Raw genomic sequence first — 27,790 nt, 5'->3', positions numbered from 1 at the left:
GTAATTAAAATGCACTATGTCACCCATAACAATGCAAATCTATCATTATTGTGGTTCTACGGTGCAATAAGGTGTGTTGTAATTGCAATGTATCTTATCCACGTGCTTTTATAATTACAACATGTATATTACAAAATCAACACCATCATTTCAACTGATAGTGTTCGTTCTTTATTTATCACGTGATAACTGAAGAAAAACGGTCGTCTGCTGTAGTACATTTTTAAAGTGACAAGTAATGTTGAACTGTTAACTGACTATATCACAAAGAATGATTTAAAAATATGATTAATAGTAAAAACATAATGAACATGTTCAGTGTATAAATTTATCACTTGTTTACTATTTAAAATCAATAGTATTGACAAGTCAAAAAAATTTTGATGAAAAATCAGGATTGCAAGGCAAAAGGAATGACTTCAAATGGGAAAGGGAAGTCTTCGGTTGATAGTAGGATTATGGTATTAGGTCGGAGCGCTGTTGGTAAATCAGGTATGATTTCATATTTCTTTATCTTTACATTTTAGAGACATCTTTGTACATAATTTTGTTATCTAAATACAATTTAAAATTAAAAAAAGACTGGATTATTGTTAAATTTGTTTCGTCGCACTATTTTGATTTTTATCGGTCATGATTCAAATCTTTGAAAAAAATATTCCTGTTTTCCATGTTTATAATAAGACTGTGTTAACAGTATCTGTTGTCATTAAGTTGTTGTAGTTTAGCCTGATATAGACTAAGCAGTGGAAATAGAAACAAAATTAAGCTTACTTATAAAACCCGGTAAAACTGTCTAACGATTGAGCAGGACATTACTTTAATATCTAAGCGATAATTGAGGAAAACTTTCAGACAGACAATATCAGGAAACGCTTCATGTGTTGTCATACCTTACAATGAAACTAACATAGTTAGTACACTAATTTGAACAAAGCTAGGCGTTTGTATATTCAGAGTTCAAAGTATGTGCAATATTGCTTTTAAAAAAAAAAGAAAAAAAAAGTGAAAAATGTAATAAACTTGATTTGAAAATTGCTGAAATACCTAACTAAAGATATTCGCATCCTTGGTCATTTTTCTCTCGACCACTTCTTTTGATTTTTCTTCATTAGTACATAATTGACAGGTAATCATTTGAGAAATGTATTTTCTCATGTTCTAAAAGTGAGTCAAGGAGAACATGTGCAACCTATTATATCTTAATTACACCGAAATGGTTGTAAAACAATTCAACAAACAGTATATAATAAAGCTTGTTCAAAAATACCTGATGATCTGCATTTAAATGCTCAAATATTCGGTAAAAATAGTTTTGCTCTGTGACTTACATTTATTTAAAAAAAAATGTAACCTACAGCTAGAAACCTTTCTGATTAGAAACTTTTGAATAGCTTAACAAAATTATAAATATGGCCAAAGAAGATTAAATAGTGTTGATCAATTTTTAGACTTAAAGAGGCTTCATACTAAATAAGCAGTGACCAAAAACGTTTGAATTCATATTTACTATTCCAATGACATGAAAAGCTAATGTATGTTTGACAGACGATTGATTTGTCTGGAAAATCAATGAAACCAATGGTGCATTTAATAGTGTTATGATCATGAAATTATTTTATATGTATATCTGTCTACTGAGCGCTAAATATCCTGTTATGCCCCGCATAAGATAGTAAAAGGGTAATATGTTTTCAGGTCTGTTCATCCGTCCGCCCGTCTTGTATCAAGTTTAAGTTTTAGGGTTAGGTTTAAGCTTTGGTTAAAGATAATTTGTAGTCACATCAATGTACATAAGCTTATGTTCATAGATATAGGAAGATGTGGAAGTCACAATTTATACGGTCTTCAACATGGAGCATTGCTCACACCGAACAGCAAACTATAAAGGGCCCCCAAAAATACTAGTGTAAAACCATTCAAACGGGAAAACCAACGGTTTAATCTATATAAAAAACGAGAAACGATAAACACTTATGAAACACATAAACAAACGACAACTACTGAATATCAAATTCCTGACTTAGGACAGGTGCAAACAATTGTAGCGGGATTAAACGTTCATTATGAAGTGAGCACTAGTATGTTTTCAATAAGTGTTCCAGAATTTGGTGGTCACTGAACGGGAAAATGTGATAGTGCGAGAGGGCCATTCTGTACTTTGGACACACCCATTGTATATCTGCATTTGAAGTTATTGCGTCGCAGACATTTGTTCTTATATCATTAACATTCCATGCAATATAAAATTGGTTAAAAATTACAAAAGTAGCTCTACTAGGATCCGTAGAGGCCGAGATATTAGAAATTATATACCTATCAACGTCATGTTCAAAACTCTGCAATGTTCTTTGTATCATATCTTAACACACGAAATCTGATTTCATAAGAGATAGTCTTTTCATGTAAGTAATGATTGAATAGTCTTTTTTTCTGTGTGATTCTAAAGATCTGATGATAGACAAATGTCAATTCTTAATATCTTAAGATATGAAGATCAAGATATATGTTGAAACAAAATGTTTCCTTCATGTCTTTTAATGGTTAAACCAGTTTTTAGCTCACCTGGCCCGAAGGGCCAAGTGAGCTTTTCCCATCACTTGGCGTCTGTCGTCCGTCGTCGTCGTCGTCCGTCGTCCGTCGTCGTTAACTTTTACAAAAATCTTCTCCTCTGAAACTACTGGGCCAAATTATACCAAACTTGGCCACAATCATCATTGGGGTATCTAGTTTAAAAAATGTGTGGCGTGACCCGACCAACCAACCAAGATGGCCGCCATGGCTAAAAATAGAACATAGGGGTAAAATGCAGTTTTTGGCTTATAACTCAAAAACCAAAGCATTTAGAGCAAATCTGACAGGCGTAAAATTGTTTATCAGGTCAAGATCTATCTGCCCTCAAATTTTCAGATGAATCCGACAACCCGTTATTGGGTTGCTGCCCCTGAACTGGTAATTTTAGGGAATTTTTGCTGTTTTTGGCTATTATCTTGAATATAATTATAGATAGAGATAAACTGTAAACAGCAATAATGTTCAGCAAAGTAAGATTTACAAATAAGTCAACATGACCAAAATGGTCAGTTGACCTCTTTAGGAGTTATTGACCTTTATAGTCAATTTTTAACCATTTTTCGTAAATCTTAGTAATCTTTTACAAAAATCTTCTCCTCTGAAACTACTGTGCCAAATTAATCCAAACTTGGCCACAATCATCTTTGGGATATCTAGTTTAACAAATGTGTGGCATGACCCGCCCAACCAACCAAGATGGCCGCCATGGCTAAAAATAGAACATAGGGGTAAAATGCAGTTTTTGGCTTATAACTCAAAAACCAAAGCATTTAGAGCAAATCTGACAGGGGTAAAATTGTTTATCAGGTCAAGATCTATCTGCCCTCAAATTTTCAGATGAATCCGACAACCCGTTATTGGGTTGCTGCCCCTGAACTGGTAATTTTAGGTAATTTTTGCTGTTTTTGGCTATTATCTTGAGTATTATTATAGATAGAGATAAACTGTAAACAGCAATAATGTTCACCAAAGTAAGATTTACAAATAAGTCAACATGACCAAAATGGTCAGTTGACCCCTTTAGGAGTTATTGACCTTTATAGTCAATTTTTAACCATTTTTCGTAAATCTTAGTAATCTTTTACAAAAATCTTCTCCTCTGAAACTACTGTGCCAAATTAATCCAAACTTGGCCACAATCATCTTTGGGATATCTAGTTTAAAAAATGTGTGGCGTGACCCGGCCAACCAACCAAGATGGCCGCCATGGCTAAAAATAGAACATAGGGTTAAATGCAGTTTTTGGCTTATAACTCAAAAACCAAAGCATTTAGAGCAAATCTGACATGCTGTAAAAGTGTTTATCAGGTCAAGATCTATCTGTCCTGAAATTTTCAGATGAATCGGACAACCCGTTGTTGGGTTGCTGCCCCTGAATTGGTAATTTTAAGGAAATTTTGCTGTTTTTGGTTATTATCTTGAATATTATTATAGATAGAGATAAACTGTAAACAGCAATAATGTTCAGCAAAGTAAGATTTACAAATAAGTCAGCATGACCAAAATGGTCAGTTGACCCCTGAAGGAGTTATTGCCCTTTATAGTCAATTTTTAACCATTTTTTTCGTAAATCTTAGTAATCTTTTACAAAAATCTTCTTCTCTGAAACTACTGTGCCAAATTAATCCAAACTTGGCCACAATCATCATTGGGGTTACTTGTTTAAAAAATGTGTGGCGTGACCTGGCCAATCAACCAAAATGGCTGCCACGGCTAATAATAGAACATAGGGGTAAAATGCAGTTTTTGGCTTATAACTCAAAAACCGAAGCATTAAGAGAAAATCTGACAGGGTTTAATTGTTTATCAGGTCAAGATCTATCTGCCCTGATGTTTTCACATGGATCAGACAACCCGTTGTTAGGTTACTGTCCTGAATTGGTAATTTTAAGGAAATTTTGCCGTTTTTTGTTATTATCTTGAATATTATTATAGATAGAGATAAACTGTATACAGCAATAACGTTCAGCAAAATAAGATCTACAAATAAGTTTACATGACCAAAATAGTCAATTGACCCCTTAAGGAGTTATTGCCCTTTATAGTTAATTTTTAACATTTTTCATAAATTTTTGTAAATTTTTAGAAAATATTTTCCACTGTAATTACTGGGCCAAGTTCATTATAGATAGAGATAATTGTAGCAACAAGAATGTTCAGTAAAGTAAGATCTACAAACACATCACTATCACCAAAACACAATTATGTCATGAATTTATCCGTGTCCATTGTTTAATATGCACAAGACCAAGGTGAGCGACACAGGCTCTTTAGATCCTCTAGTTTCATTTAAATGTTTATGTGATGAGCTCAGTCGAACTTTTGGGATCGTCAGCAAAACAACATTTTGAACATTTTTTATTATTTTTAGCTTTTTTTAAGTTTAAATGAGCAATTATGTAGCCCATAAAAGATCATAAAATGACACCACTATCAATATATAAGGTACAGTGGGAAATAAATGTGGGGTAAATGTCAGTGAAAAAACAACTGCATGAAGGATACAAAGAACTATCAGATATCTAAAAAATGATCGGTTGCAAATAATTAAATGACATAAATCAAACGACGACGAGTAAATATCTCCCTTATACTATAAGGATGGGTAAGAAACATCTGCAGATCGCCATCTGACCTTCAATATTGAATGCGGACTATACATTTTGAAAAGTTAGCCAAATATGAAATGAATTGATAAGGGTTTGTCATGATAGTTCGTTTAACGTCAATATATTAAGATGGTGTGATGTAACGCGTAAGACTATTTGAAGAAGGCACTGAAGCTTGCTAAAAAATGATAAGCTATTAACCATATTTTTGCATATTTTAAAAGATATCAATAAATTAACCTCTAAACAGATTTCGTACATTGCGGAAGAGTGTTATCTTTTTTTTTATGTGAAAATATAGAAGAACAGGATGAGGATGTAAGACCGCAATCGTAAAAACGTGTATTCTAAAATATGTGAAATAAACAAATAAATGTTTAGTGGTTGTCATCTGTTTATGTGGTTCATAAGTGTTTCTCGTTTCTCGTTTTTTATAAAGATTAGACCGTTGCTTGTCCCGTTTGAATGGTTTTACGCTAGTAATTTTTGGTTATTGTAAACAGAACATTTATAATAGGCCGATATATCACCAAAACTAAGAGATTAAAAATAAAAATCTAAAAAGAAAGTGAGTCTTTCACATCAGGCCTTGAAGTCATAAAACTCTCGAGTCAGTTTTTTGTACTCATACTCCAAAATCAACCCATCAAAATGCTGGATTTCATGTTTCGAGCATGATTTTTGTGCTCAAAGCACTAAGCAAAGTTTTATGACTTCAACCCCTGGTCATAAACTCCATAAGAGTGGGTAAATAAAGCTATGAACTTCTTATATCGGATTTTACGAGTTCAACGGTCATAAAAAAAAATCGTATCTTACGACAATAAAATTGAGAATGGAAATGAGGAATGTGTCAAAGAGACAACTACCCGACCATAGAGCAGACAACAGCCGAAGGCCACCAATGGGTCTTCAATGCAGCGAGAAATCCCCGCACCCGGAGCTCCACCGAACTCCCCGAAAGAAGCCGGCCTCGCCCAGCCCGTGCCCGTCCCAATCACGCTTCGTACACCAGCCCGACCGGTCCAGTCCTTAAGGGGCCCCTAAACACATATGTATACTAGTTCAGTGATAGTGATACTACTAAAGTCCGAATTATACACACAAGAAACTACAGTTAAAATCATACAAGACTAACAAAGGCCAGAGGCTCCTGACTTGGGAATGGCCCAAAAATGCTGCGAGGTTAAACATGATTTTGAGATCTTAACCCTACCCTATACTTCTAGCAAATGCAGAAAAACAAACACACAAGCATAGTTTGATAACGTACTTTTATACTGTCTATATGTATATGGTACTGGATATAATTCATGTATACATGCACGTTAAGGTTGTGATTAATGTACATACTATTAAATTATATTAATTCTAAAGTAAATTTGAAACTAAGATATATTGACATTTGACATAGATAGTGGATAAAATTACGTTTAAGTAAGTTTCACTGTTCAATAGAACTTTTATAATAAAATACAGCTGTATGTAAATATCATGACATCGTCAAATCATAAAGCTTTGGGGGAATTAAGTTTTGCTGAATTTTAATTTATCTTAGTGTAAATTTATGATTCAATAAGTTTATTCAGAAATTGATCCGAGATATAACCTTTCTTTTTAAATAAATCTTTTAAACTTAAATTGTATCGGATAACATTCAAAAATGTGAAAACAGATCGTATGAATTAAATAAAATCATTATGAGTGCGCTATGTAAATTTCACAGTGGTACACATTTTTCGCAGAGTTCTAAATTTCAGATATTTTTAGTTGTAAGTGATCATACAATTTTATGGATTTACGTTGAAGACGATACATATCTTTCCTACCTTTTGGTTTTTGGTTTGATTTGGTGTTTCTTCTTTCGCCGGGACCTAGACAATACCCAAAACCGTTACGGTTAAATTGTATTAAGTTAATGTCATCTATATTTTTGATCAAATGTGCATAGAGATCATGTTTGATCAATTGATAAACCATTTCCAATCATATTCATACCGTCTTAAAGTTGATATGAAGCTGCCATAAAATACCAGTTTTCTATACATTTGCAACATGGAAAAGGGAGGGTACATTTAGTTCAATTGCATTTATCTCTAAGCTTTCTTTCCGTAACTACGGACATTCTTAATTTCGGTTTGCATGTTTTGTCTATACTCATTTCGTGTTGTGTATATTATATTTACCGTTATATTAGGGTAAAGTGCTTTTATTTATTAATGAAATGCACATATACCCCTAGGGGTGGAAGGCACATATAAACAATTCCATACAAATATATAAACAATTGTACGGATTTGTGTTCTTTGTTCTGTTATATTCCTTTTGTGAATCTACAGATCAAGATTAAAAAGGAGTATTAGATCTCATAATTTAGTTTAACCCTGTAACTTGTCATGTATATGGTAAAACAGAACTGCAGATTCTAGAAGTTGTTATGTGTAAAATCGGTTTATAATGTAAGTTGCGAACACATTCATTGAGTACAGCACTGAAATATTTTTCAACTGATTGCATATTGCTTAATTACTGTAGACCTCAATGATACATGTGCTTATATGTGTAAAAGGTGATTTCTGGACGGTCAAATAATAACAAGTCCATTTCATCTTAGTCTAGGGTTCTTTATTCAATAATGATGTAATCATATAATTATTACAAACCCTACAATATATAACAAGATACATATTAAACACATTAATCTAAAACTACTATATCATACTGTGTTACAGTTATTATTACATTACTGCAGATCAACATAAAATGAGAATATTGAATGTTTATAGTTCTTATACAATATCTATACACAAGGTGACATGACATGCCTGATGATAATTAACACTTGCAAATATTCACTCATCGTTCATATAAAATCATCAGCTTTGACAATTAAACATACAACTATAATGTCAAGATCATATAACACTATTTCAATTAACCAAATAGATATATGTAAATCCATATTCTACAAATAACCATAGCATATATATCAACGGTAGATAACTCTGTATTATATCAAATGTTCTTCACTGTCTTACATGAACACTATATATTATGCTATTTCAAGTATACATAAACTCACCAGTCTGTGGAACTGAGTTTAATAACTAACATCGACAGTCTAACTAATACTAACAGTAACGATCTTCATACTTCTACAGTAATGGTAACAGAGGTTCACATCAAATATGGTTCTGTAAACAATGTATGACAATAATAAGTAATCTGACTTTGATATCTTAAAGGCATTATACAATTCATAATAAACTATACTAATCTTTATCTTTCATCTTGAATTTACAATTACAAATAAGTAATCTTATTTCAATACTAAAACATTAAGTACAAGTACAATTGTACTGTTAATTACATCACATTGGATATACCAATGTCATTTCATGACTACATGACAAAAGGTCAAGGTCATTCATAAAAATAGATTAAATCTCTCTTTCTAACATTTATACTAAAATCTCTCAAATAAATCAGATTCAAACAACACTCAAAGCACACTCTTTCATAGGGTTGGGAATCTTACCAAAATGAATGTAATAAGCATTCATTTCAAAGTTAAGGATCCAGTTCATCCAAGACACCTCAAAGAGTACAAAATGTAACTTACCATATAAAGTCATGATGTCCTGTTCCAGAATGAATTCCATCACTATACTAATCCATAGAACTTATGGAACTACTAATCAAACACAATATAAAGTCTATGAGCACAAAGTGCATCAAAACAAACGAATATATCAGGATCACAACAAAGACATCAATCCTCCATTACTGTTTTCAAAACTACCACCAAAACTGGGGGCAAGGCTTAATAAACCAATCAGAATACAAGAAAACCTATACACTCTAGTGAACAGTAAGTACTGATAGTAAAATCAATAATAGGTAAATGCTACAAGGTAAACAGTTAGATTTTATGGATCAATGAATAATCAATAGGCAATCAATAGAATAAAGGTAAACTTAAGTAAACTACTCTGCAAATGAAAGAATATAATTAATGGTGTCTCGGAATAACCTATAAAACATATAAAATATATAAATGATTAATATGATAAAAATCCACACTACCACATATGTACGAAGTTGATTCGGAGAGGTTTGAAAGAAAATATCAATACCTCGACTGACTAATAGCAGCAAAGATCAACGGCAATTTTAAAGTGAGTTATTGAAGCAATTTAAAAGGACGTATACATTTAAAACGAATATATCAAGAACACTTTGTGCAATAATCGATACGACCTTAACCAAAATTGTTCAAACACTATCATAGTTGAATTTTTAGATGAATAATTATTATTAAAGAGATCTCTACTCAAAATATTAAGTACTAAATACTTGAAAGGAATGAAATGTACATGTACCACAACAGCATGTTAGACTGTCTAAAAATACATTTTGCATATTAAATGTCTTTTATATGCAAATACACGAAATGCAGTTACTTGTTATGTAATATGATTATCGACATGGAACTAAATAAATAGGTTTTTATAAGGCCAATTTACTTTGTAAAGAAAGAAGCATGTTTGTAGTACTTTAATGAACTTGATTACATTTTCCAGTTGTTAAGATTGTGTTGGGAGATCTTTAAATCGATTGTCTCGAGCACATACACTCTCTGGTATTGCACTGAATCAAAATTACCAAATATATGGAGCCATTTCTCATTTAATGGTATTTTTCGATAAAGGAAGTAATATCTTTATGTTCTGACACCTAAAATTCTTAGTTTTGTTTAAAAGCCACCTAAAAAATACTTTTTCGGTTCAAAAATCAAAACCATTGCACTTCGAGCTAAAACGAAGAACTTTAGAACAAAATAGCGCTTCAATCTAACTAAATTTAATGATTTGATCCACAATCACAGTTGTTATGGAGGGAGACGACACGCATTCAGGATGTGACATATGTTGTCAATGCATTTCAACGAAGCTACAATAAGTCTGTGCATTCCTATGGTTGGTGTTTGAGGGGGGGGGGGGTCCTTTTAATGTTAATTATTTTAGAAGGGAAGTGAGAAAAGAAATAATTTGTTTCATCTTGAAATAATTAAAAATATTAAAACAATATGGATTTATATGTATTTACCCTATTATAAGTGTAAAATAAAGGATACACACTGTTTGGTACCTTTTCGTGTACATTGAATATTGAGTAGAAAGTGGAATTGAAAACGACAAAAAAAATGTTCTTTTTTGGTACCAAAATACAAGTCATCTAACAGATTTTACCATGCATCTCCATATATTGCTTTAACTAAATCGAGGAATACTGCGGACGAAACTTTAGGAATATCTTATGTATATATGAATGTTAAAGGAGGAGTTCATTTGAATCAAAGAGGTTTAAGTTATTTTTTTATATTAATGGTTTTTCTTTTTAAAAAGATCGTTTGCTTTCTCATCATTTTCCTCTTTTTGTCATTAGTATAAATATAATATATATACATCGAGTTACGTTCTTGTCATCTTCAAACTTTTTTCTCTTCAGAGACTGACATTATAAACCGTTGGTTTTGAGAAAGTTAAATAAGAGACAGATGATTTGTACTTTAAAAAATCATTTAAAATACGCATCTTTAATATAATATTGATTTTGTTTGTTTAAGATTTCAACAAAACTTCCTCTGCTAAAGCCGTAAATCGGTCAAATTTACCTAACAAATAAAATATTTGCATGTGAAGTACTTTTGAATGGTTTCGTAAGGACTACTGTTATGTATTTATATTGCCTTTGATTTATAGATTTTATAAAACAGTAGCTATGATAGTTTATGTGATAAAAACACCGTACTATTTGTATTTCAGTACTTGTATTGTTCTGTGTCATGATTGTTTGACGTTTTATTAAAGTTCAGTGGCTGATATTTCATATATGTTTATGACCATTGTGGTGTATTATTATATCCCACGCAACGAAGTTGCGGAGGGTATAATGTTTTTGACCCGTCCGTCCGTCCGTCAGTCCGTCCGTCAGTCCGTCCGTCAGTCCTGTTTCTTGTCATCGCAACTCCTCTCAAACCACACAACAGAATTTCACGAAACCTTTTCAGATAATAAGGACATACTATGTAGTTGTGCATATCGACGGGAAATTGCGATTCAATTTTTTTTCTAGGAGTTACGCCCCTTTGAACTTATTTACTTTAATGTACTACTGCAACAGTTTGTCATCGCAACTCCTCTCAAACCACACAACAGAATTTCACGAAACCTTTTCAGATAATAAGGACATACTATGCAGTTGTGCATATCGACGGGAAATTGCGATTCAATTTTTTTTCTAGGAGTTACGCCCCTTTGAACTTATTTACTTTAATGTACTACTGCAACAGTTTGTCATCGCAACTCCTCTCAAACCAAACAACAGAATTTCACGAAACCTTTTCAGATAATAAGGACATACTATGTAGTTGTGCATATCGACGGGAAATTGCGATTCAATTTTTTTTCTAGGAGTTACGCCCCTTTGAACTTATTTACTTTAATGTATTACTGCAACAGTTTGTCATCGCAACTCCTCTCAAACCACACAACAGAATTTCACGAAACCTTTTCAGATAATAAGGACATACTATGTAGTTGTGCATATCGACGGGAAATTGCGATTCATTTTTTTTTTCTAGGAGTTACGCCCCTTTGAACTTATTTACTTTAATGTACTACTGCAACAGTTTGTCATCGCAACTCCTCTCAAACCACACAACAGAATTTCATGAAACTTTGTAGATAATAAGGACATACTATGTAGATGTGCATATCAACAGGAAATTACGGTTCAATTTTTTTTCTAGGAGTTATGCCCCTTTGAATTTATTTGCTTCAATGTACTTCTGCAACAGTTTGTCATCTCAACTCCTCTGAAAACACACAACAGAATTTCATGAAATTTTGTAGATAATAAGGACATACTATGTATATTGACAGGAAATTATTATTCAATATTTTTTCTTATACAATTTTTTTTCTTATACTTATTTAATTTCTCCAATGACAATGTGGGGACGTGGGGTATGTGAGCGTGCTCACTAAGGTTCTTTAATATTTCATAAGTAATTATCGTGCATTTTAATTATATTCCTTTGAAGCACTTTCAGTTCAATAAGCTGGTTGCTTTAAAAACAGTATATATGTATGACACTTTTCCTTTTGTATTTTATTACGTGAATTTTTCGGTGGTGTATCATATTTCATAGCGAAGTATCGTGCTTTTAAATCATATCCTTTACCAATCATTTTTAGCTTAATAAGTAGGTAGGGGTAGTACATATTATTACCAGCATGATATATAAGTCTTACTCACACACCATTGTAAAATACAACAATACATACCATTTGCTGTGTACTTTAAAACGAGTAGGTACGTCGAAAAACTAAATTCCACAATATGTATGTGTAAAATGTATTAAATCATTTGTTGATAAAAAGCTATTTCAATTCTAATATGACCATATTAAGTCTAATATTATTTACAATTATAAATTGTCAATATTTTAATTAGATTTGACAATGAGCTTTATGATACTGACTATTTTCTAATCATGTATTTTAGGAATTCATTTTTGTATAATTTTCACAGATGAACTCGCCCTCACTTGAATAACATACACGAATGTGCTCTTTGGTCAGGATGTTGTCTCTTTGACACATTTGAAAATTTATGGAGAATTTACCTCAAGTTCTTTAAAACGCAGAAAAAGAGGGTATAGAGTGTTTTGACCCCCTTTTCACTAACTTGAGAATATACACAATATTGTATACCAAGTTTGTTTTTTTAAGTTTGAAGACGGCATGGTATGCAATACCTCTTTTTCTATTTGAACAATATACAATATAGTTTTTATAGCAAGACAAGGGTATAGAGTGTGTTGAACTCCCTTTACTTGAACAATGTACAATATTCAGAAGATTTTTTTAAGTTAGACGAGTCTATAGAGTTTAATGGGAATGCCCTTGTCGAACCATAACCTTGCTGAATTATCGTTATTGTTTTTCGTCGATGCAAAAATGATTAGTAACATTAATGTTATCATGCGTTAAAATAATTACAATATTATATTATCAGATCCCTGTCATCAATTACGATAACAGTGATTGATTGTTGTGGTCAACGGTCAACCACATGAACAACGACCGTAACTTGTTTTTTTTTTTGTTTTTTTTTTTTGTTTTTTTTGTTTTTTTTTGTCTGTTAAAATTTCATTATTTGGTGCAATATTTACTCAGGTACTTTTTTTTTTCACTTCAGGTCGATGTTAACTGTCCGTCCCAAATAAAATGTGATTTACCACCCAATTGTACAAATACATGTATTTAGCAGTTAAGTTATGATTGAGCATGTTATGATGTGTCTATAGAGCTAAGATCGAGTTATATATTGTCGTCACAAAATTAACTTTTCAGAAAGATTCTGCTTGGACACAAACAAATCTAATACCATTTCTAACTCATCGTTTTTATCTGAATTCCTGGTAGTGTGTTTCTTGAAATTTGTTGTTAAGCTTCATATGACGGGTTGCAAGCCCATCGCATATCAATTTCCTTTTAACCGAATACTTTTAAAGTAGAGCATCATTATTGACCAATAACTCAAAATACATCTTGTTTTAATTTCGGGATTTTTATTACACTTTTGTTATTTTTGGTCTGGATTGGTAATGAAGTGTTTGATAAGCCCGCCGTACAGATGATGGGTGCGGATTTATGTATCGAAATGTGCAAGCTGTATTTGTACACCCGTTGTAAAGTGACCTCCATATTCTTATTATATATATTTTTTTTTCGAACAAAGAATTGCCAGCTGTTACCTTGCATGTGTTGTTATTTTATATAAATTGACCCATCCGGTCCGTGTAACACTTATCAATTCAAAGTTTTAAAAAGTTTTAAAATTTTAGATTTTTGGAATTTTGATCAAAGTTTCAAAATATCAAAATTCCAAATTGTGTAAAAGTTTTGAAATTTTGAAATTTTAACCAAATAATTAAAATATTAAAATTCTAAATATCGTTTATAAATTTGATTAGAATTTGTTCAAACTTTTAAAATACTAAACCTAGTGTGCAATTTTGATTATTTCACTTTTTGAAAGTTTGATTTTTTAGATTTTTGATTAAAATATCAAAAAGAGAAAAAGGGCGAAAAGAGGGGTACCTTGAACACGACCCTGGTTCAGTGATGGTGCAGTGATGGTTCAGTGATAATATATGTCATACTAACTTAACTACGAAATATAACAATGAACTAAAATTAAAATCATACAAAACTTATAAGACCAAAGGCTTCTGAATTGGGACAGGCGCACAAACGCGGCGGGGTAAACATGTTTCGTGCGATCACAACCCTTCCCCTATACATCTAGTAAATGTAGAAAAAACAAACCCACAGCAATACACACAGTTAAACGCACTTTAAAATAAATCCAAGTTTCATGTCAGAAAAGGAAACAAAAGAAACTAATCAAAATGACAATGATAATAAATTAATAAAGTACTACTATATATAAAGCTAGCAGTTACTGACAAATGCCAGCTCTAGAACTCAATTAAGCTAATCTAAAGATAATAACTTCATCATATGAATAGCAGGCTCCCTGTTGGATTTATTGCTTATCTGTTCCTAAACACTCATGAAATATTTGTCACTGGCAACCAAAAATGGATATTTTAAAATAGGTTGTGCCTGACAAATTTAAGTTATTTATAAACAAAATATTAAATAAATCTATATGATACATGTAAGAGAGAACTTATAAATAATTTATCAAACAACAGCTCGTGTTTATCTTTGAAAACAAAAAAGGTGTGCATTTCTGTCGGGAGGAAAAATATGTTCATAAATCAGAATTTCGAGCAAAGATCCAGTGAAATTTCGACCTCGTTTTACTCAAAATGTAGCACATGAAGGTATACTTTTTATTAAATATTTAATTTAAGCAGGTAAAATTAGCTTATATATCTTAAAGGGAAGAAATTCTCATCGTCAGAAAAAAACTGTTTGGCTATATTTATGTTCATGGATATGCCCTTAAAAATGCACAAGTAGCAAATACGGAACAATGATATCCCTTCATACAAAAAAAAATCCATTTCCTTTTATTTTCTATTTGAAATCAGTGGTTGGTCCTTTAGGGCCCCTAATGGATATATTATGGTAAATGCGGAAACTTTGTACAAGCATCAGTCCAAACGTTGTCTAAGGGTGCAACCATTTAACTTAAACTAGAGGCCCTAAAGAGCCTGTGTCGCTCACCTTGGTCTATGTGAATATTAAAGGAAGCAGATGGATTCATGACAAAATTGTGTTTTGGTGATGGTGATGTGTTTGTACATCTTACTTTACTGAACATTCTTGCTGCTTAAAATTATCTCTATCTATAATGAACTTGGCCCATTGGTTTCAGTGGAAAATGTTAGTAAAAATTTACAAATTTTATGAAAATTGTTAAAAATTGACTATAAAGAACAATAACTCCTAAGGGGGTCAATTGACCATTTCGGTCATGTTGACTTATTTGTAAATCTTACTTTGCTGAACATTATTGTTGTTTACAGTTTATCTCTATCAATAATAATATTCAAGATAATGACCAAAAACAGCAAAATTTCCTTAAAACTAACAATTTAGGGTCAGCAACCCAACAACGGGTTGTCCGATTCATCTAAAAATTTCAAAGCAGATAAATGTTGACCTGATAAAACAATTTTACCCCATGTCAGATTTGCTCTAAATGCTTTGGTTTTTGAGTTATAAGCCAAAAACTGCATTTTACCCCATGTTCTATTTTTAGCCATGGCGGCCATCTTGGTTTGATGGCCGGGTCACCGGACACATTTTTCAAACTACTAACCCAAAAGATGATTGTGGCCAAGTTTGGATTAATTTGGACAAGTAGTTTCAGAGGAGAAGATTTTTGTAAAATATTACTAAGATTTACGAAAAATGGTTAAAAATTGACTATAAAGGGCAATAACTCCTAAAGGGGTCAACTGACCATTTCAGTCATGTTGACTTATTTGTAAATCTTACTTTGCTGAACATTATTGCTGTTTACTGTTTATCTCTATCTATAATAATATTCAAGATAATAACCAAAAACAGCAAAATTTCCTTAAAATTACTAATTCAGGGGCAGCAACTCAACAACGGGTTATCCGATTCATCTGAAAATTTCAGGGCAGATAGATCTTCACTTGTTTTACAATTCTACCCCATGTTAGATTTGCTCTAAATGCTTTGGTTTTTGAGTTATAAGCCAAAAACTGCATTTTACCCCTATGTTCTATTTTTAGCCATGGCGGCCATCATGGATGGTTGGCCGGGTCACCGGACACATTTTTTAAACTAGATACCCCAATGATGATTGTGGTCAAGTTTGGTTTAATTTGGCCCAGTAGTTTCAGAGGAAAAGATTTTTGTAAAAGTTAACGACGACGACGGACGACGGACGACGACGGACGCCGGACGCCAAGTGATGAGAAAAGCTCACTTGGCCTTTTAGGCCAGGTGAGCTAAAAATGGGAATATGGTTGTTTTGTCGAAGTGAAGAAAAAAAACGAGCTGAGTGCAAACAATTTTATTAAGTTTTCCATCGCTATTAATCAAATTATTTGGTTCAGAAGTTAATACTATAAGGCATGGGTGAAATCTGGATTCAGAATATTTTTTTTTTTTGTCCTCTGCTTGCACATATTTTGTTTTCTCCAGCAAATTGGAGATCAGGATATTTTTATGTACCTGTATTAAAGCCGCTCCAAGTAAAAAAAAGTGTCACTTTAGTGACTATATTTATATATCGGATTCCCAAAAAGATAACTATTTATCACTGCATGATATAAACTTTTTAAAATGATTTTCAATTTCCAAACGCCGACACATACAAATTGATAGATGGGCGATTAATGTACAGCGGCAACTATTACTTAGATATGAAGACTGAACATAATGTTTATGTTATACGTTTATGATATGAATGCTCATCCGTAAAAACATCAACCTTGAAAAGCGTTGTCTTATATGCGCCTATTGTTCATCATTCATACTATGTTTATACGTTCTTTTGAATTGTTTTACATACAAATATCAATTTAACCCCAGCTCTTTAAAATAAAAGCATGCATTGATCAATAAATTTAAATAATCATAACAAATTTTTACACGGATGAGTACATGTGATGAGCTAATATCATACGGTAATTAGAGAAAGGTTCCGATTTAAGTATTCCTTAGTTAAGTGAAGACTTAGGTAAGTTTATGCATACCGCTTAAGAATTTTACTTAACTAAGGAAATTCTTAGTGAAATCTAAGTATAAGGAATACTTAAGTTAAGATGTTTTATGCATACGGCCCCAGTATGCCTTCATTTCATTTTGTTTCGTTCCGCTTTCATTTCGTTTTGCAGTTTACAAGTACCCCTCTTTTCACCCCTTTTCTCGTTTTGATATTTTAATCAAAACTCTAAAAAATCAAACTTTCAAAAAGTGAAATAATCGAAATTGCACATTAGGTTTAGTATTTTAAAAGTTTGATCAAATTTCTAAACTATCAAATTTATAAACGATATTTAGAATTTTAATATTTTAATTATTTGGTTAAAATTTCAAAATTTCAAAACTTTTACACAATTTGGAATTTTGATATTTTGAAACTTTGATCAAAATTCCAAAAATCTAAAATTTTAAAACTTTTTAAAACTTTGAATTGATAAGTGTTACACGGACCCCATCCATCCCATCATTAAGATGTTTAAATTATGTCATTTTAAAGAAAAAGACCAATTTCATTCGTAAATATTGTGCAAATATTGCAAAACAAACTTATCCTCTTTGACAAAAAGTGTCCAATTTCTTAATTATAGAATTTTATTCACGTTTTCATTTGTATTTAATCTTATGAATTAAAGTTTGCACCTTTCAAGTGCATGTAACATTTGCGTGAAATTTGTAATAGAATAACAAAAATATGCTAACAAATAAAACGATGTATAGGTGTACTTGAATTTGTATGATCTAGGATTTCAAAAAAAATCATTTTATTCATCGGTTTTTAATTAATTTACGTAATTTACGAGATAAACCATTTTAAGTTGAACACTTGCACATCTTAACATACTTATTGGTTTCATCTTAATATTTAAACATCATTAAGCATCTGCATAAAACATGCATGTGCATCAAAATGTAAAACTTTTATTTCCAACGAGACCTCAATTATTCCCTGTGCAGCAACGTGATATATAATGGTGATCTTGTTCACTCTTTTAATATGCTAGTTTAATTTGTATCATTTTTTTTTTCAAATTTTTAAACATATTTATTTATAGTGATTGGAAAACAAGTTTTGCAACTTATATATAATCTACCGAGGTGTCTTTAACGTGCAAAGAGATATGACCCCCTCTTAACACGGGACAGTCATTTATCGTCCCCTTCCGACGGACTTTCATTGTTTCCTCAAGACCATACTCGCACTGGTGTCAAGTGAGAGCCGAAAATTCACTCTTTGAATTTATCATCCCGGAACGGAAATAATACTAGGAACTTTTGTGTTAGAAGTCCTCACCACTTCACCACGGCTCTCATCATGGTCAAACTTCTTAATATTTTTTTTTTAAAATTGATTCTTTTAAAATACTAAAATTGTTGTTGGATTTTTATCTATGTAAGTGTAGATTTAAGTCGATATTCAGTTCGATAATTCCGCGATTTCAATTTGTTATATTTAGTACTTTGTTTGCAAAGCTGTTTTTAGTCTTAAATTATGCAACCAATGGCGAACATTACTATCATATACATGTACCATCAGACGTCCGATATAAGAAGAAAAGCAAATGTTTTTCAAAACATGTATCATCGAATGAATGCAAGTGATATATAAGCTATTTTAATGTTTAAATAAATATCAAATATGCATGAGTGCAAAGTGCACGTTTAACAAGATAATTTATGTGAAGAAAAGACTTTTATATCGTCGTTTACAATAATTGCACGCATTTATTGATGGCGTGACGCCCATAAAGATCACATGCATGTTCTTAATTTGAATTTAAAATGCACATTTCCGAATTCCTTTCAGTATCTTAGTAAGGTTACTACATTCCGGAAATAATAATGGAACTTGCGATGTACACATTCCTAATACTAGTAGTAGATTATATATTAAGATTTGCTGTCTTATATGTCACGCTTTCGTTGATATTGGGATCCTTTTGTGAATCTAATTATAAGGTAGAAGACGATCTAAATTCGGATATAATGTTTCACAGTTAATTTCGCCAAAATTTAGTTCATATTATCATGCTTATTATCAAAATTTCAATGAAACAAATATTGGTAACTGAGCTTTTTTTCAAACTATCGGTTAAACAAAATTATATGCAATATTAATGAATTAAATCATTTCTTTGGGAAAAAAACCAACAACCGTGAAATAAGACATGATTTCACATTGAAAACGATATGATTTTTGCCATGAACGTTGCACGAAATATAAAGACTTTGATGTGAACCTTTTGTGACTGATTCCACATTCTCCGGTATATATAAACTCTCTAGTTTTACTTGATAATCAGTGGCGGATCCAGAAATTTTCATAAGTGGGGGTCCACTGACTGACCTAAGAGGGGGCCCGCTCCAGGCAGTCACGCTTCAATGATTCTCTATATAAGCAACCAAATTTTTTCACAAAAAGGGGGGGGGCCTCTAAATCCGCCTCTGATAATAGCGATTTGGTATACACATCAATGATATGAATTGTTTACAGCTTTTAAAAAATATCCAACGATCTTTTTGAATTTTATTTGAAACCGTGAAAACTACCGAACACGCATGATACAGGCATGTAAATATCACTATGTACGTAAAATAAAATAAGCAGAACTGAAATAAGGAGGCAACTTTCTTGCACGACTGAAAGTCAAATAAAAGAGTAAAAACACGTTAAACGAGAAATATAAAATCAGCGATAACGTTCCACAAGAATAACGCTTTACCACCCTTGTTAACCTTCATCTCCTCTTATCATATGAAATAGTAGGAGTGCCACTTAGATATTGAGGTATTGACAAGTGCAAATGTTTTGCTGAGTTATGCATTTCAGAATACGTTATAACAAATTCTTTATTCTAAAACATCTGCTAGAACCATTGACCAATATAGCTATCACAAAATCAAAATTCTAGACTAAACCACATCAGAAGTCGTTTCAACTCTTTACTGTGTTCCCAGTTTCCTCAAGAATTTGCGGTGTGCAACTGCAATTATATATAATCATAACATTTGTGTATGGCACACCCTGTAATACTTTAAAAGTTAAATGAACAGATGACAAAGATATGTATAATGTAAATACTAGGTATCTGTACCGATTGTAATCTGACTTGCAATCGGAAATACTAAATTGAAATGCATGTACTTGAAAGCAAAATCAACATAATCAAAGGACGTTTTATCTTACTTGTAAAAATAAATAAAAATATATTACAGACAGATAGCATAATTTGAATATTTTGTAATTAAATGGGTTAGAACAAAAGAACACAAACATTTGAAAGAGAATTATTTACATCTTATATTTTATTTATTCTATTTTCTATTGAATATTTAGTAAATAAGGATAAGCACATAAGCACACTTTTATAAACAGGACAATTTTAGGACATGAATTATCTGTTATATATTATATATGTTATTTTCTATCCAAAAAATAAACTCTGATCTTCATTATTGACCACTCTAACTTGTAGATTAATACATGCTCTCAAAGACAGTTGGAACTCCATTCCATCAACAATATTTAACCAACAAAATAGTATTTTAATGAGAACTTGACACTATGTCGATAGTTTGTAATTTGGAACTTTACTTCCGGTTTCTAAATCCCTTCACTGACATGTCTGCGTCATTTCTTGTGCCGTCTATTTGCTTTCAGATTATATATTAATATCTTTTTCTACATGAACTTTATATATCCTTTATTCTAAACCTCTTAGCTTATAATTTGTTGACACATGTCGAAGTAAACTAGTAATATAACCTTTTTTGTAATACATTGATTTAATATACCTATTTTGATGCGTATGATTCAGTTTCTTGAAGCATGAAAAGGTCCGATCTTTACAAGGCGAAATTGTCATAAATTAAATTCTGAGTCATACGTAACATACCAGATATATTGCATAACAATACAAACGGTAATTTTATTGCACGAGAGGCCAACATATTGGAAAATAGAATACCTTATACAAAGTTAACGTTGATGAGATTATCAACGAAAAGGAACAAATGTATAGCCAAAACCGGACAAGGAGGGATATATTCCTTAATTTAAAATGACATCTAAAATTTTAGTCACAACAATAATCGAATTTTCATGTCAGTGCCCCAGTACTCTTTACTGGGCTGGTGATACACTCGGGGACTTATAGTCCATTGCATAAATGACTTTGTTTTTAAGTTTGTGTTTTAATTTTTTCAGCTTTGGTGGTTAGATATTTAACAAGACGCTTCATCTGGGAATATGACCCAACACTAGGTATGTGAACTAACTATTGAATACGACTGGAAATAGTCCTTCCGTAGATGGCATCTACAAAAATTCTTATCGCCTTTCTGGATAACCTTCCGTCACCAGGAATGCTCATGGCAAAAAATGAAAGCCTGGGATGTATACCTACACACATAAAGAGCTACAATGTATAGGATCAAAAGGGCGTTAGTTGATTGGCTTTTGTTAGTTACTGAAAACACAGAGTAAACAAGTCTTTTATAAAGTATTTACGAGCAGCGTCCGTTAAGCTTACTTCGGAATTGACTCTAATCTTTGTTATATACAAAACAATAATTTCTTTAGAATAATTGTATTTTAATACTTGTAATTTGAATTATATGTTTTTGCTCATAATAAATCATTTTATCTTGATAAAACTTAATACACAATGCATTAAAAGCATTTATGGCAAAGAAAACGATTCCAACTTGAGATCTCCTACGTCGAAGGATTTTAGAGACGACTTAAATGACTCTTATAAATCAGTTCTCGTGACGATGAATTAGTTCCAACATTTTTCTGTTGCTTTTATAGCAGCAAAGGTTTTAAAATATATTGCCAAAGCAGGCATTTAGTGCTATATAAAATCGTTGTTTTCCCGTTTGAATGGTTTTACACTAGTCATTTTGGGGGCACTTTATAGCTTGCTGTTCGGTGAGAGCCGATGCTCCGTGTTGAAGACCGTAATTTGACCTAGTATAATAGTTTACTTTTTTAAATTGTGACTTGGATGAAGAGTTGTCTTATTGGCACTCATACCACATCTTCTTATATATTTACTGGTTTTTTTTTTCAGAATGTACATACAAACATCACTCTGTTGTAGACGATGAAAACGTTGTCATGGAAATTTTAGACACTGCTGGTCAAGTAAGTGAACTGTTTGTTTCTTTTCTGATCTTATGACGAGTGAGAGAAAACAAACCGTTCTTTTGTATTCTCGTCAACGCGTAGAACGTTTCAAACATTATAAAACTTATCGTACCAAAAGCAAAAGGTCAATATCAATCTTATTTGATGAATCCATGGTAGTTAATGTAACAGCTAAGTCGTACGGTATGAAATGCCATGATTGATTGAATAAAATAGAAGCAAGTAGGTAATTTAACACTAACCAAATTAAAATATAGAACTCTGATTTCGTTATACTTATGTAGAGTATAACGAAATCAGAGTTCGACATTTTAATTAAATTAAACAAGACACTACAATGGTCAGTTAAAAAAGGAAACATACAAAATCGACAAACACTACTCTGAAAAATTAAAAATGAATAACAAGAATCCCAAAATCAATCTCGTAAATAGAATAGAAAAGACATTTAAGGTAACAAACAAAACCGATGGGATCGCATTGCTCTAAAAGAACGAGATTGGGTGCGTTGGCAACGTCAGCGTCTCCTACTATGTCTGCATTACTCTCGAGTTCACACTTAGTCAAGATGTCACTGTCTAGAATAGGACACACTCGGTAAATTTACAGATCTGACGACTATACTGTTATCTAAAGATCTAAGAACGAACACATATCGCTAGTTCGGTGGGAAACATGGCATATTAGTTAACCAATTCGTGATGGTGATTTTAACGTAGTTTCGTTTTCATCTGTTCTTCCTCATACCATTGTTCGGGCAAAGCTTGTGTAAGGAGCACACGACTGTTAAAGAAGTGAAATATTATCAGTTATGAATTCATTTACCAATAACAAGGTTTTTTTTATATTCCATTGTAGAATAGACAGTCTTTTTTTATGAAATGTTGAAGCTGATCTCTCGGGTATCATTTCAAATTGGAGCTATTTACATAGACATACACTTTAAATGTTCTTGTTGCTGAACTATAAAACACACTTCAATTGAAGTTATTATCCCTCATCATGTCTTTTGATCTTACATCTTCTAGTAAATTAGTTTTATTGCTTAATTTACAAAACAAACAAATGATTTAAAGATACACAGGAGTTTAGTCTCAAAGAATCAAGAAATAGTACAAAGATACAACTCTTACATTTTCCGTTTGATTGATAGTATAGGTACAAATAAAAGTTTTTTATAATTAAAATATACAACTTTTTCTTTTCTACTGTAGGACGAGAATATACATCGTGAGGGTGGTGTTCGATGGGCAGACGGATTTGTTCTAGTCTATGCTATAAATGATCGTCAAAGCTTTGAAGATATAACTAGTATAAAACAATATATTGATGAAACAAAAAAGACAAATGTACAATGTGTTTTAGTTGGTTCAAAATCTGATCTCCACCACGAAAGACTAGTTAGTACAGTCGAAGGACAAAAGCTCGCGGCTGATATGGCATGTGCGTTTTTCGAGACATCAGCAAGTGAAGCTGGTAGTGAAATTCCAGAATTATTCCAAGAACTTCACCGCGAAATAAAAAGACGAAAATTGGTTGAAAATAAACCTAGACGTCGAAGTTCTGCTCAACAAGTAAAACAAGTTCTTACAAAAATGTTCAATAAACAGACAAGTAAAACAGGACCGTCGTGACCACGTGCTTTACTTATGAGCAACTTATAACATCAGTGACTAATTTCAATTGGCACTTTGTCTTTCATGTTTTCTAACTGAAGAATTGCATGTGATTCAACTGTACAAAGTCTCTCGATACATTTTACGATCTATTTATCAGTACGATCATTGAAATCGTTTGACTCAACAGCAACTTCAAGTGTTGCTTTTCGTTCACTGTTTTAAGTTCCATTTCATCCTAAAGATATTTAAATACTGACTTACTTCAAAATTCCCAGATATGTATTTCGTTAGAAATGGTCTGAAGAAACGGTGACGTATTCTTTTCTTCGTTATAATAAAAATAGAGGTGAGATGATGCGAGCAAATCTAACAAAATTATACCCCGATCTCCAGATGTGCTAAGTGATATCCCAAAAACTCATTTGAACACAAATAGGCTATGAATTAATCAAATTGAATGGTTAAGATTCTTAAAAAAAAGTTTCAATAAATGATGAAGGATTTAGGAGAAGTTGCAGATACAAATTGTGTTTCCTAAATTGGGAAGTCCATGATTTGCTACGGGAATATCAATTAATTCGGATGAATACGAAACAGAGGTGCACAATTATATAATATGGTATGAAGCCATACTATACATAAATAAATCTATAGTATCACTCGGGTAAAGAAACGAAACAGGAGGCGCAATAGCAAAGCATGTGAGTTTTCACAAGATTCTGTTCAGCGATTCAAAAGCAGAAATGGATAGACAAGTGGGACGGACAAACGAGGAGATGGACATCAATCAAAATATATATATATAAACACTCATCAATGATACCGTGCTTATAATTTTGTACAATACAGAACATTTACATAACATTATTGCTACACTATATAAAACTTCACCCGTTTAGAATGCCATACATGTATTTAGTACTAAAAGAACCATTCTAGTGTTTCTAGACGATTGAAGCAATAATTATGCTTTACAATGCTGGTTGATAGAGGTCTCATTAAGAATCTACCACATTTCCTCATTTCAAATTTAATGTAATGTATGTTTAAAATCATGTTGGTGTTATTAAGGGAGTTTGCTTCTCAGTTTCAAAGTAATTAACTTTTCAAAGCACTAGTTTATATTGATAGGGAATTGATAAAGGAATCCAAAGAGCAAAAAAATATATAGGTCACCGTGCTTGTTTTCGAGATATGAGCCATTGATATTTTGGCGGGAAACAATTCTCTCTTGACTTTTCATAGCTTTGTCATTGACAAGCTGAAGTTCTCAAAAACTGTTAAAAAGTAATTAAAATTTTATAAGACTTTTACCGATGGCTTATCATTATACATGTAAAAGATTTTCAAAAAGAAAAATGGGGGTCACCGGGCAAATATTTTCAAGGCATTCAAATGGATGAAACCAGAGGATTCCGAAAATCTGACAAAAAATCCAAAACATGACAAGCCAGCTTCCTTAACATGTGTTTATTACAATTATACAACCTCTCAAACAACACCATATTTTTGTATCCCTGAATGACAGTTCAAACAAAGAGAATCATTGTGTTGATTTTGTATGGTATTTATACGTTTTACTTCTGGTTATGGACAAAATAAAAATAAGTTGTTGAAAACATTAAATTGATATATAAAAAAAAAACCTGTTGTTTCAATGCAATGGTTATAACCTGGGTTTTTATTTAAAACACACAGTGGTCCGTTAGTTTTGTCAGTTTTTAATTTTGTAATAGGTATTGTGCAAAAAGTAAAATCACAAAAATACTGAACTCCGAGGAATACTCAAAATGGACAGTCCCTAATCAAATGGCAAAATCAAAAGATAAAACACATCAAACGAATGGACAACAACTGTCATATTCCTGACTTGGAACAGACATTTTCTTAGGTAGAAAATGGAGGATTGAACCTGGTTTTATAGCGCTAAACTTCTCACTTGTATGACAGTCGCATCAAATTCCATTATATTGACAACGATGCGTGAACAAAACAGACATATATGTGTTTGTTGTGTGTCTGTGATGTATGTTTACGCAGGTTTGGCTGATGGGTCCAAATTACTGTAAAATTGACCAATCATGTATGTTTGGTTTCTCACCCAAATTTGTCAATATTACGGAATAATAAACAACTCATACAAACGAGAGCTTTAGTTAGCTATAAAAACCAGGTTTACACCACCACCGGAAAATGCATGTACCAAGCCAGGAATAATCTTAAGACATTTGTTTTCTATTTGTTCCGTTGGTTGGTATAGTGTAAAGTTTGATTTTGTCAGTTTTTATGGCTTTCCACCGGTTCTGAATTGACCAAGTTATTTTTTAATACTAGATGTCGGTTTAATCTTTAAAAAAAATGATAATATACGGAATTTCATCTAAGGCAATATTCACCGTAACATGCATAGAAAATGGAAGGATAACCGGCCACAGTTTTTTAACAGTATATAATATTTCTCAAAAGCAGCAGCAGCAATGTTCAGAATAAGTAAAGGATACTTGGAAGCAAATACACAATCCCGAATACACTAACCACATATTGCAAAATAGAAAGAAAAAAAGATTCGCATATATCAGAGGATATAGTATACGAAAACTTTATATTTTAATGAAAAAATCATGACCATAGTTTAAATTGTCGATGATCTACGTATTGTGATGAAGATCATACAATAACTAGACTGCGATGAATACCAGTTTTAACATTTACTTTCCTGTTCTCTGTATGCAATGATCGTTGCAAGCTTAGTAGTTTCTAAATTGGTGCACCATCTGCTTGTATTTGATTTGCCGTTCATATGGAAGATCGAAAATAAAGTTTTTACTCTGTCAGTGTAAGTGGTTTTTTCAAACATATATTAGGTGATTTAGTTTTTCGTAAAAAAAAAGGGAAAATAAAGTTTTTATTTTGACATTTATAATAATTGGGTTCTATGCATATCGTTATTATTTAACTTATTTTTATAACAAAGAGGGTTCTGTAACTATCAGAAAGGGGTGTGAAAGTATAAATACCTATGCTATTTCGGTAATGTGTTTTTGTGATTAAACGTGTGGATAAGACATGGAGGGCAAGATAATAAAAATAAATTTATATGCAATTACCTTCATTCGGAAACAACATTTCAAAATCATGAATAGATGACATCTCATATTATTTAATACTATCTTTACTTTAGGCGTGTGTCATAAGAACAGCTTCCCTGGTGATAAAATCATATATGCGGTTATACATAGAAATTTAATCATCCTAAATGATAAAAAATGCAATATGGATAAAATAAAAACTTTTGTTTTGAGATATAATTTATCAATCATGATCTTTAAGCACACTCGCAGGAAGCTGTGGAAACTCAACATTTATGAATGTTACTAACACAATATGACAGGACTCAATTGAACCCAACCGAAATGATTTCTATGAGACTTGTATTGCAACACAAATACTTATATATTTAAGATGAAAATTATCTGATTTCATAGACATTTATTAAAGGAGATCTTTGGAAAAAGTAATTGAGGCAGCAACCCAACAATTAAGAAACAG

The 27,790-nt window shown here is 32.0% G+C and overlaps 1 protein-coding gene across 1 annotated transcript; it reads left to right on the top strand.

Annotated features, from left to right (window-relative positions):
- The first annotated feature begins 206 nt into the window (after window positions 1-206).
- LOC143082872 (ras-related and estrogen-regulated growth inhibitor-like) lies at window positions 207-25,886 on the top strand. The gene is made up of 4 exons (XM_076258841.1): window positions 207-492; window positions 21,678-21,734; window positions 22,546-22,619; window positions 23,837-25,886. The coding sequence occupies exons 1-4, from the start codon at window positions 384-386 to the stop codon at window positions 24,254-24,256; spliced, it is 660 nt and encodes a 219-aa protein (XP_076114956.1). The 5' UTR covers window positions 207-383; the 3' UTR covers window positions 24,257-25,886.
- Window positions 25,887-27,790: the final 1,904 nt, after the last annotated feature.

This window comes from Mytilus galloprovincialis, chromosome 7 (genome assembly GCF_965363235.1).
Source record: "Mytilus galloprovincialis chromosome 7, xbMytGall1.hap1.1, whole genome shotgun sequence".
In the NCBI taxonomy this organism is placed as follows: domain Eukaryota; kingdom Metazoa; phylum Mollusca; class Bivalvia; order Mytilida; family Mytilidae; genus Mytilus; species Mytilus galloprovincialis.
This window is presented reverse-complemented; position numbering and strand designations above follow the sequence as displayed.

Coding starts and splice junctions, on each gene's coding strand:
- LOC143082872 (XM_076258841.1), top strand. CDS start 384: ATGAAAAATCAGGATTGCAAGGCAAAAGGAATGACTTCAAATGGGAAA. Junction 21,735..22,545: donor GGAATATGACCCAACACTAG/GTATGTGAACTA, acceptor TTTTTTTTTCAG/AATGTACATACAAACATCAC. Junction 22,620..23,836: donor TTTTAGACACTGCTGGTCAA/GTAAGTGAACTG, acceptor TTTCTACTGTAG/GACGAGAATATACATCGTGA.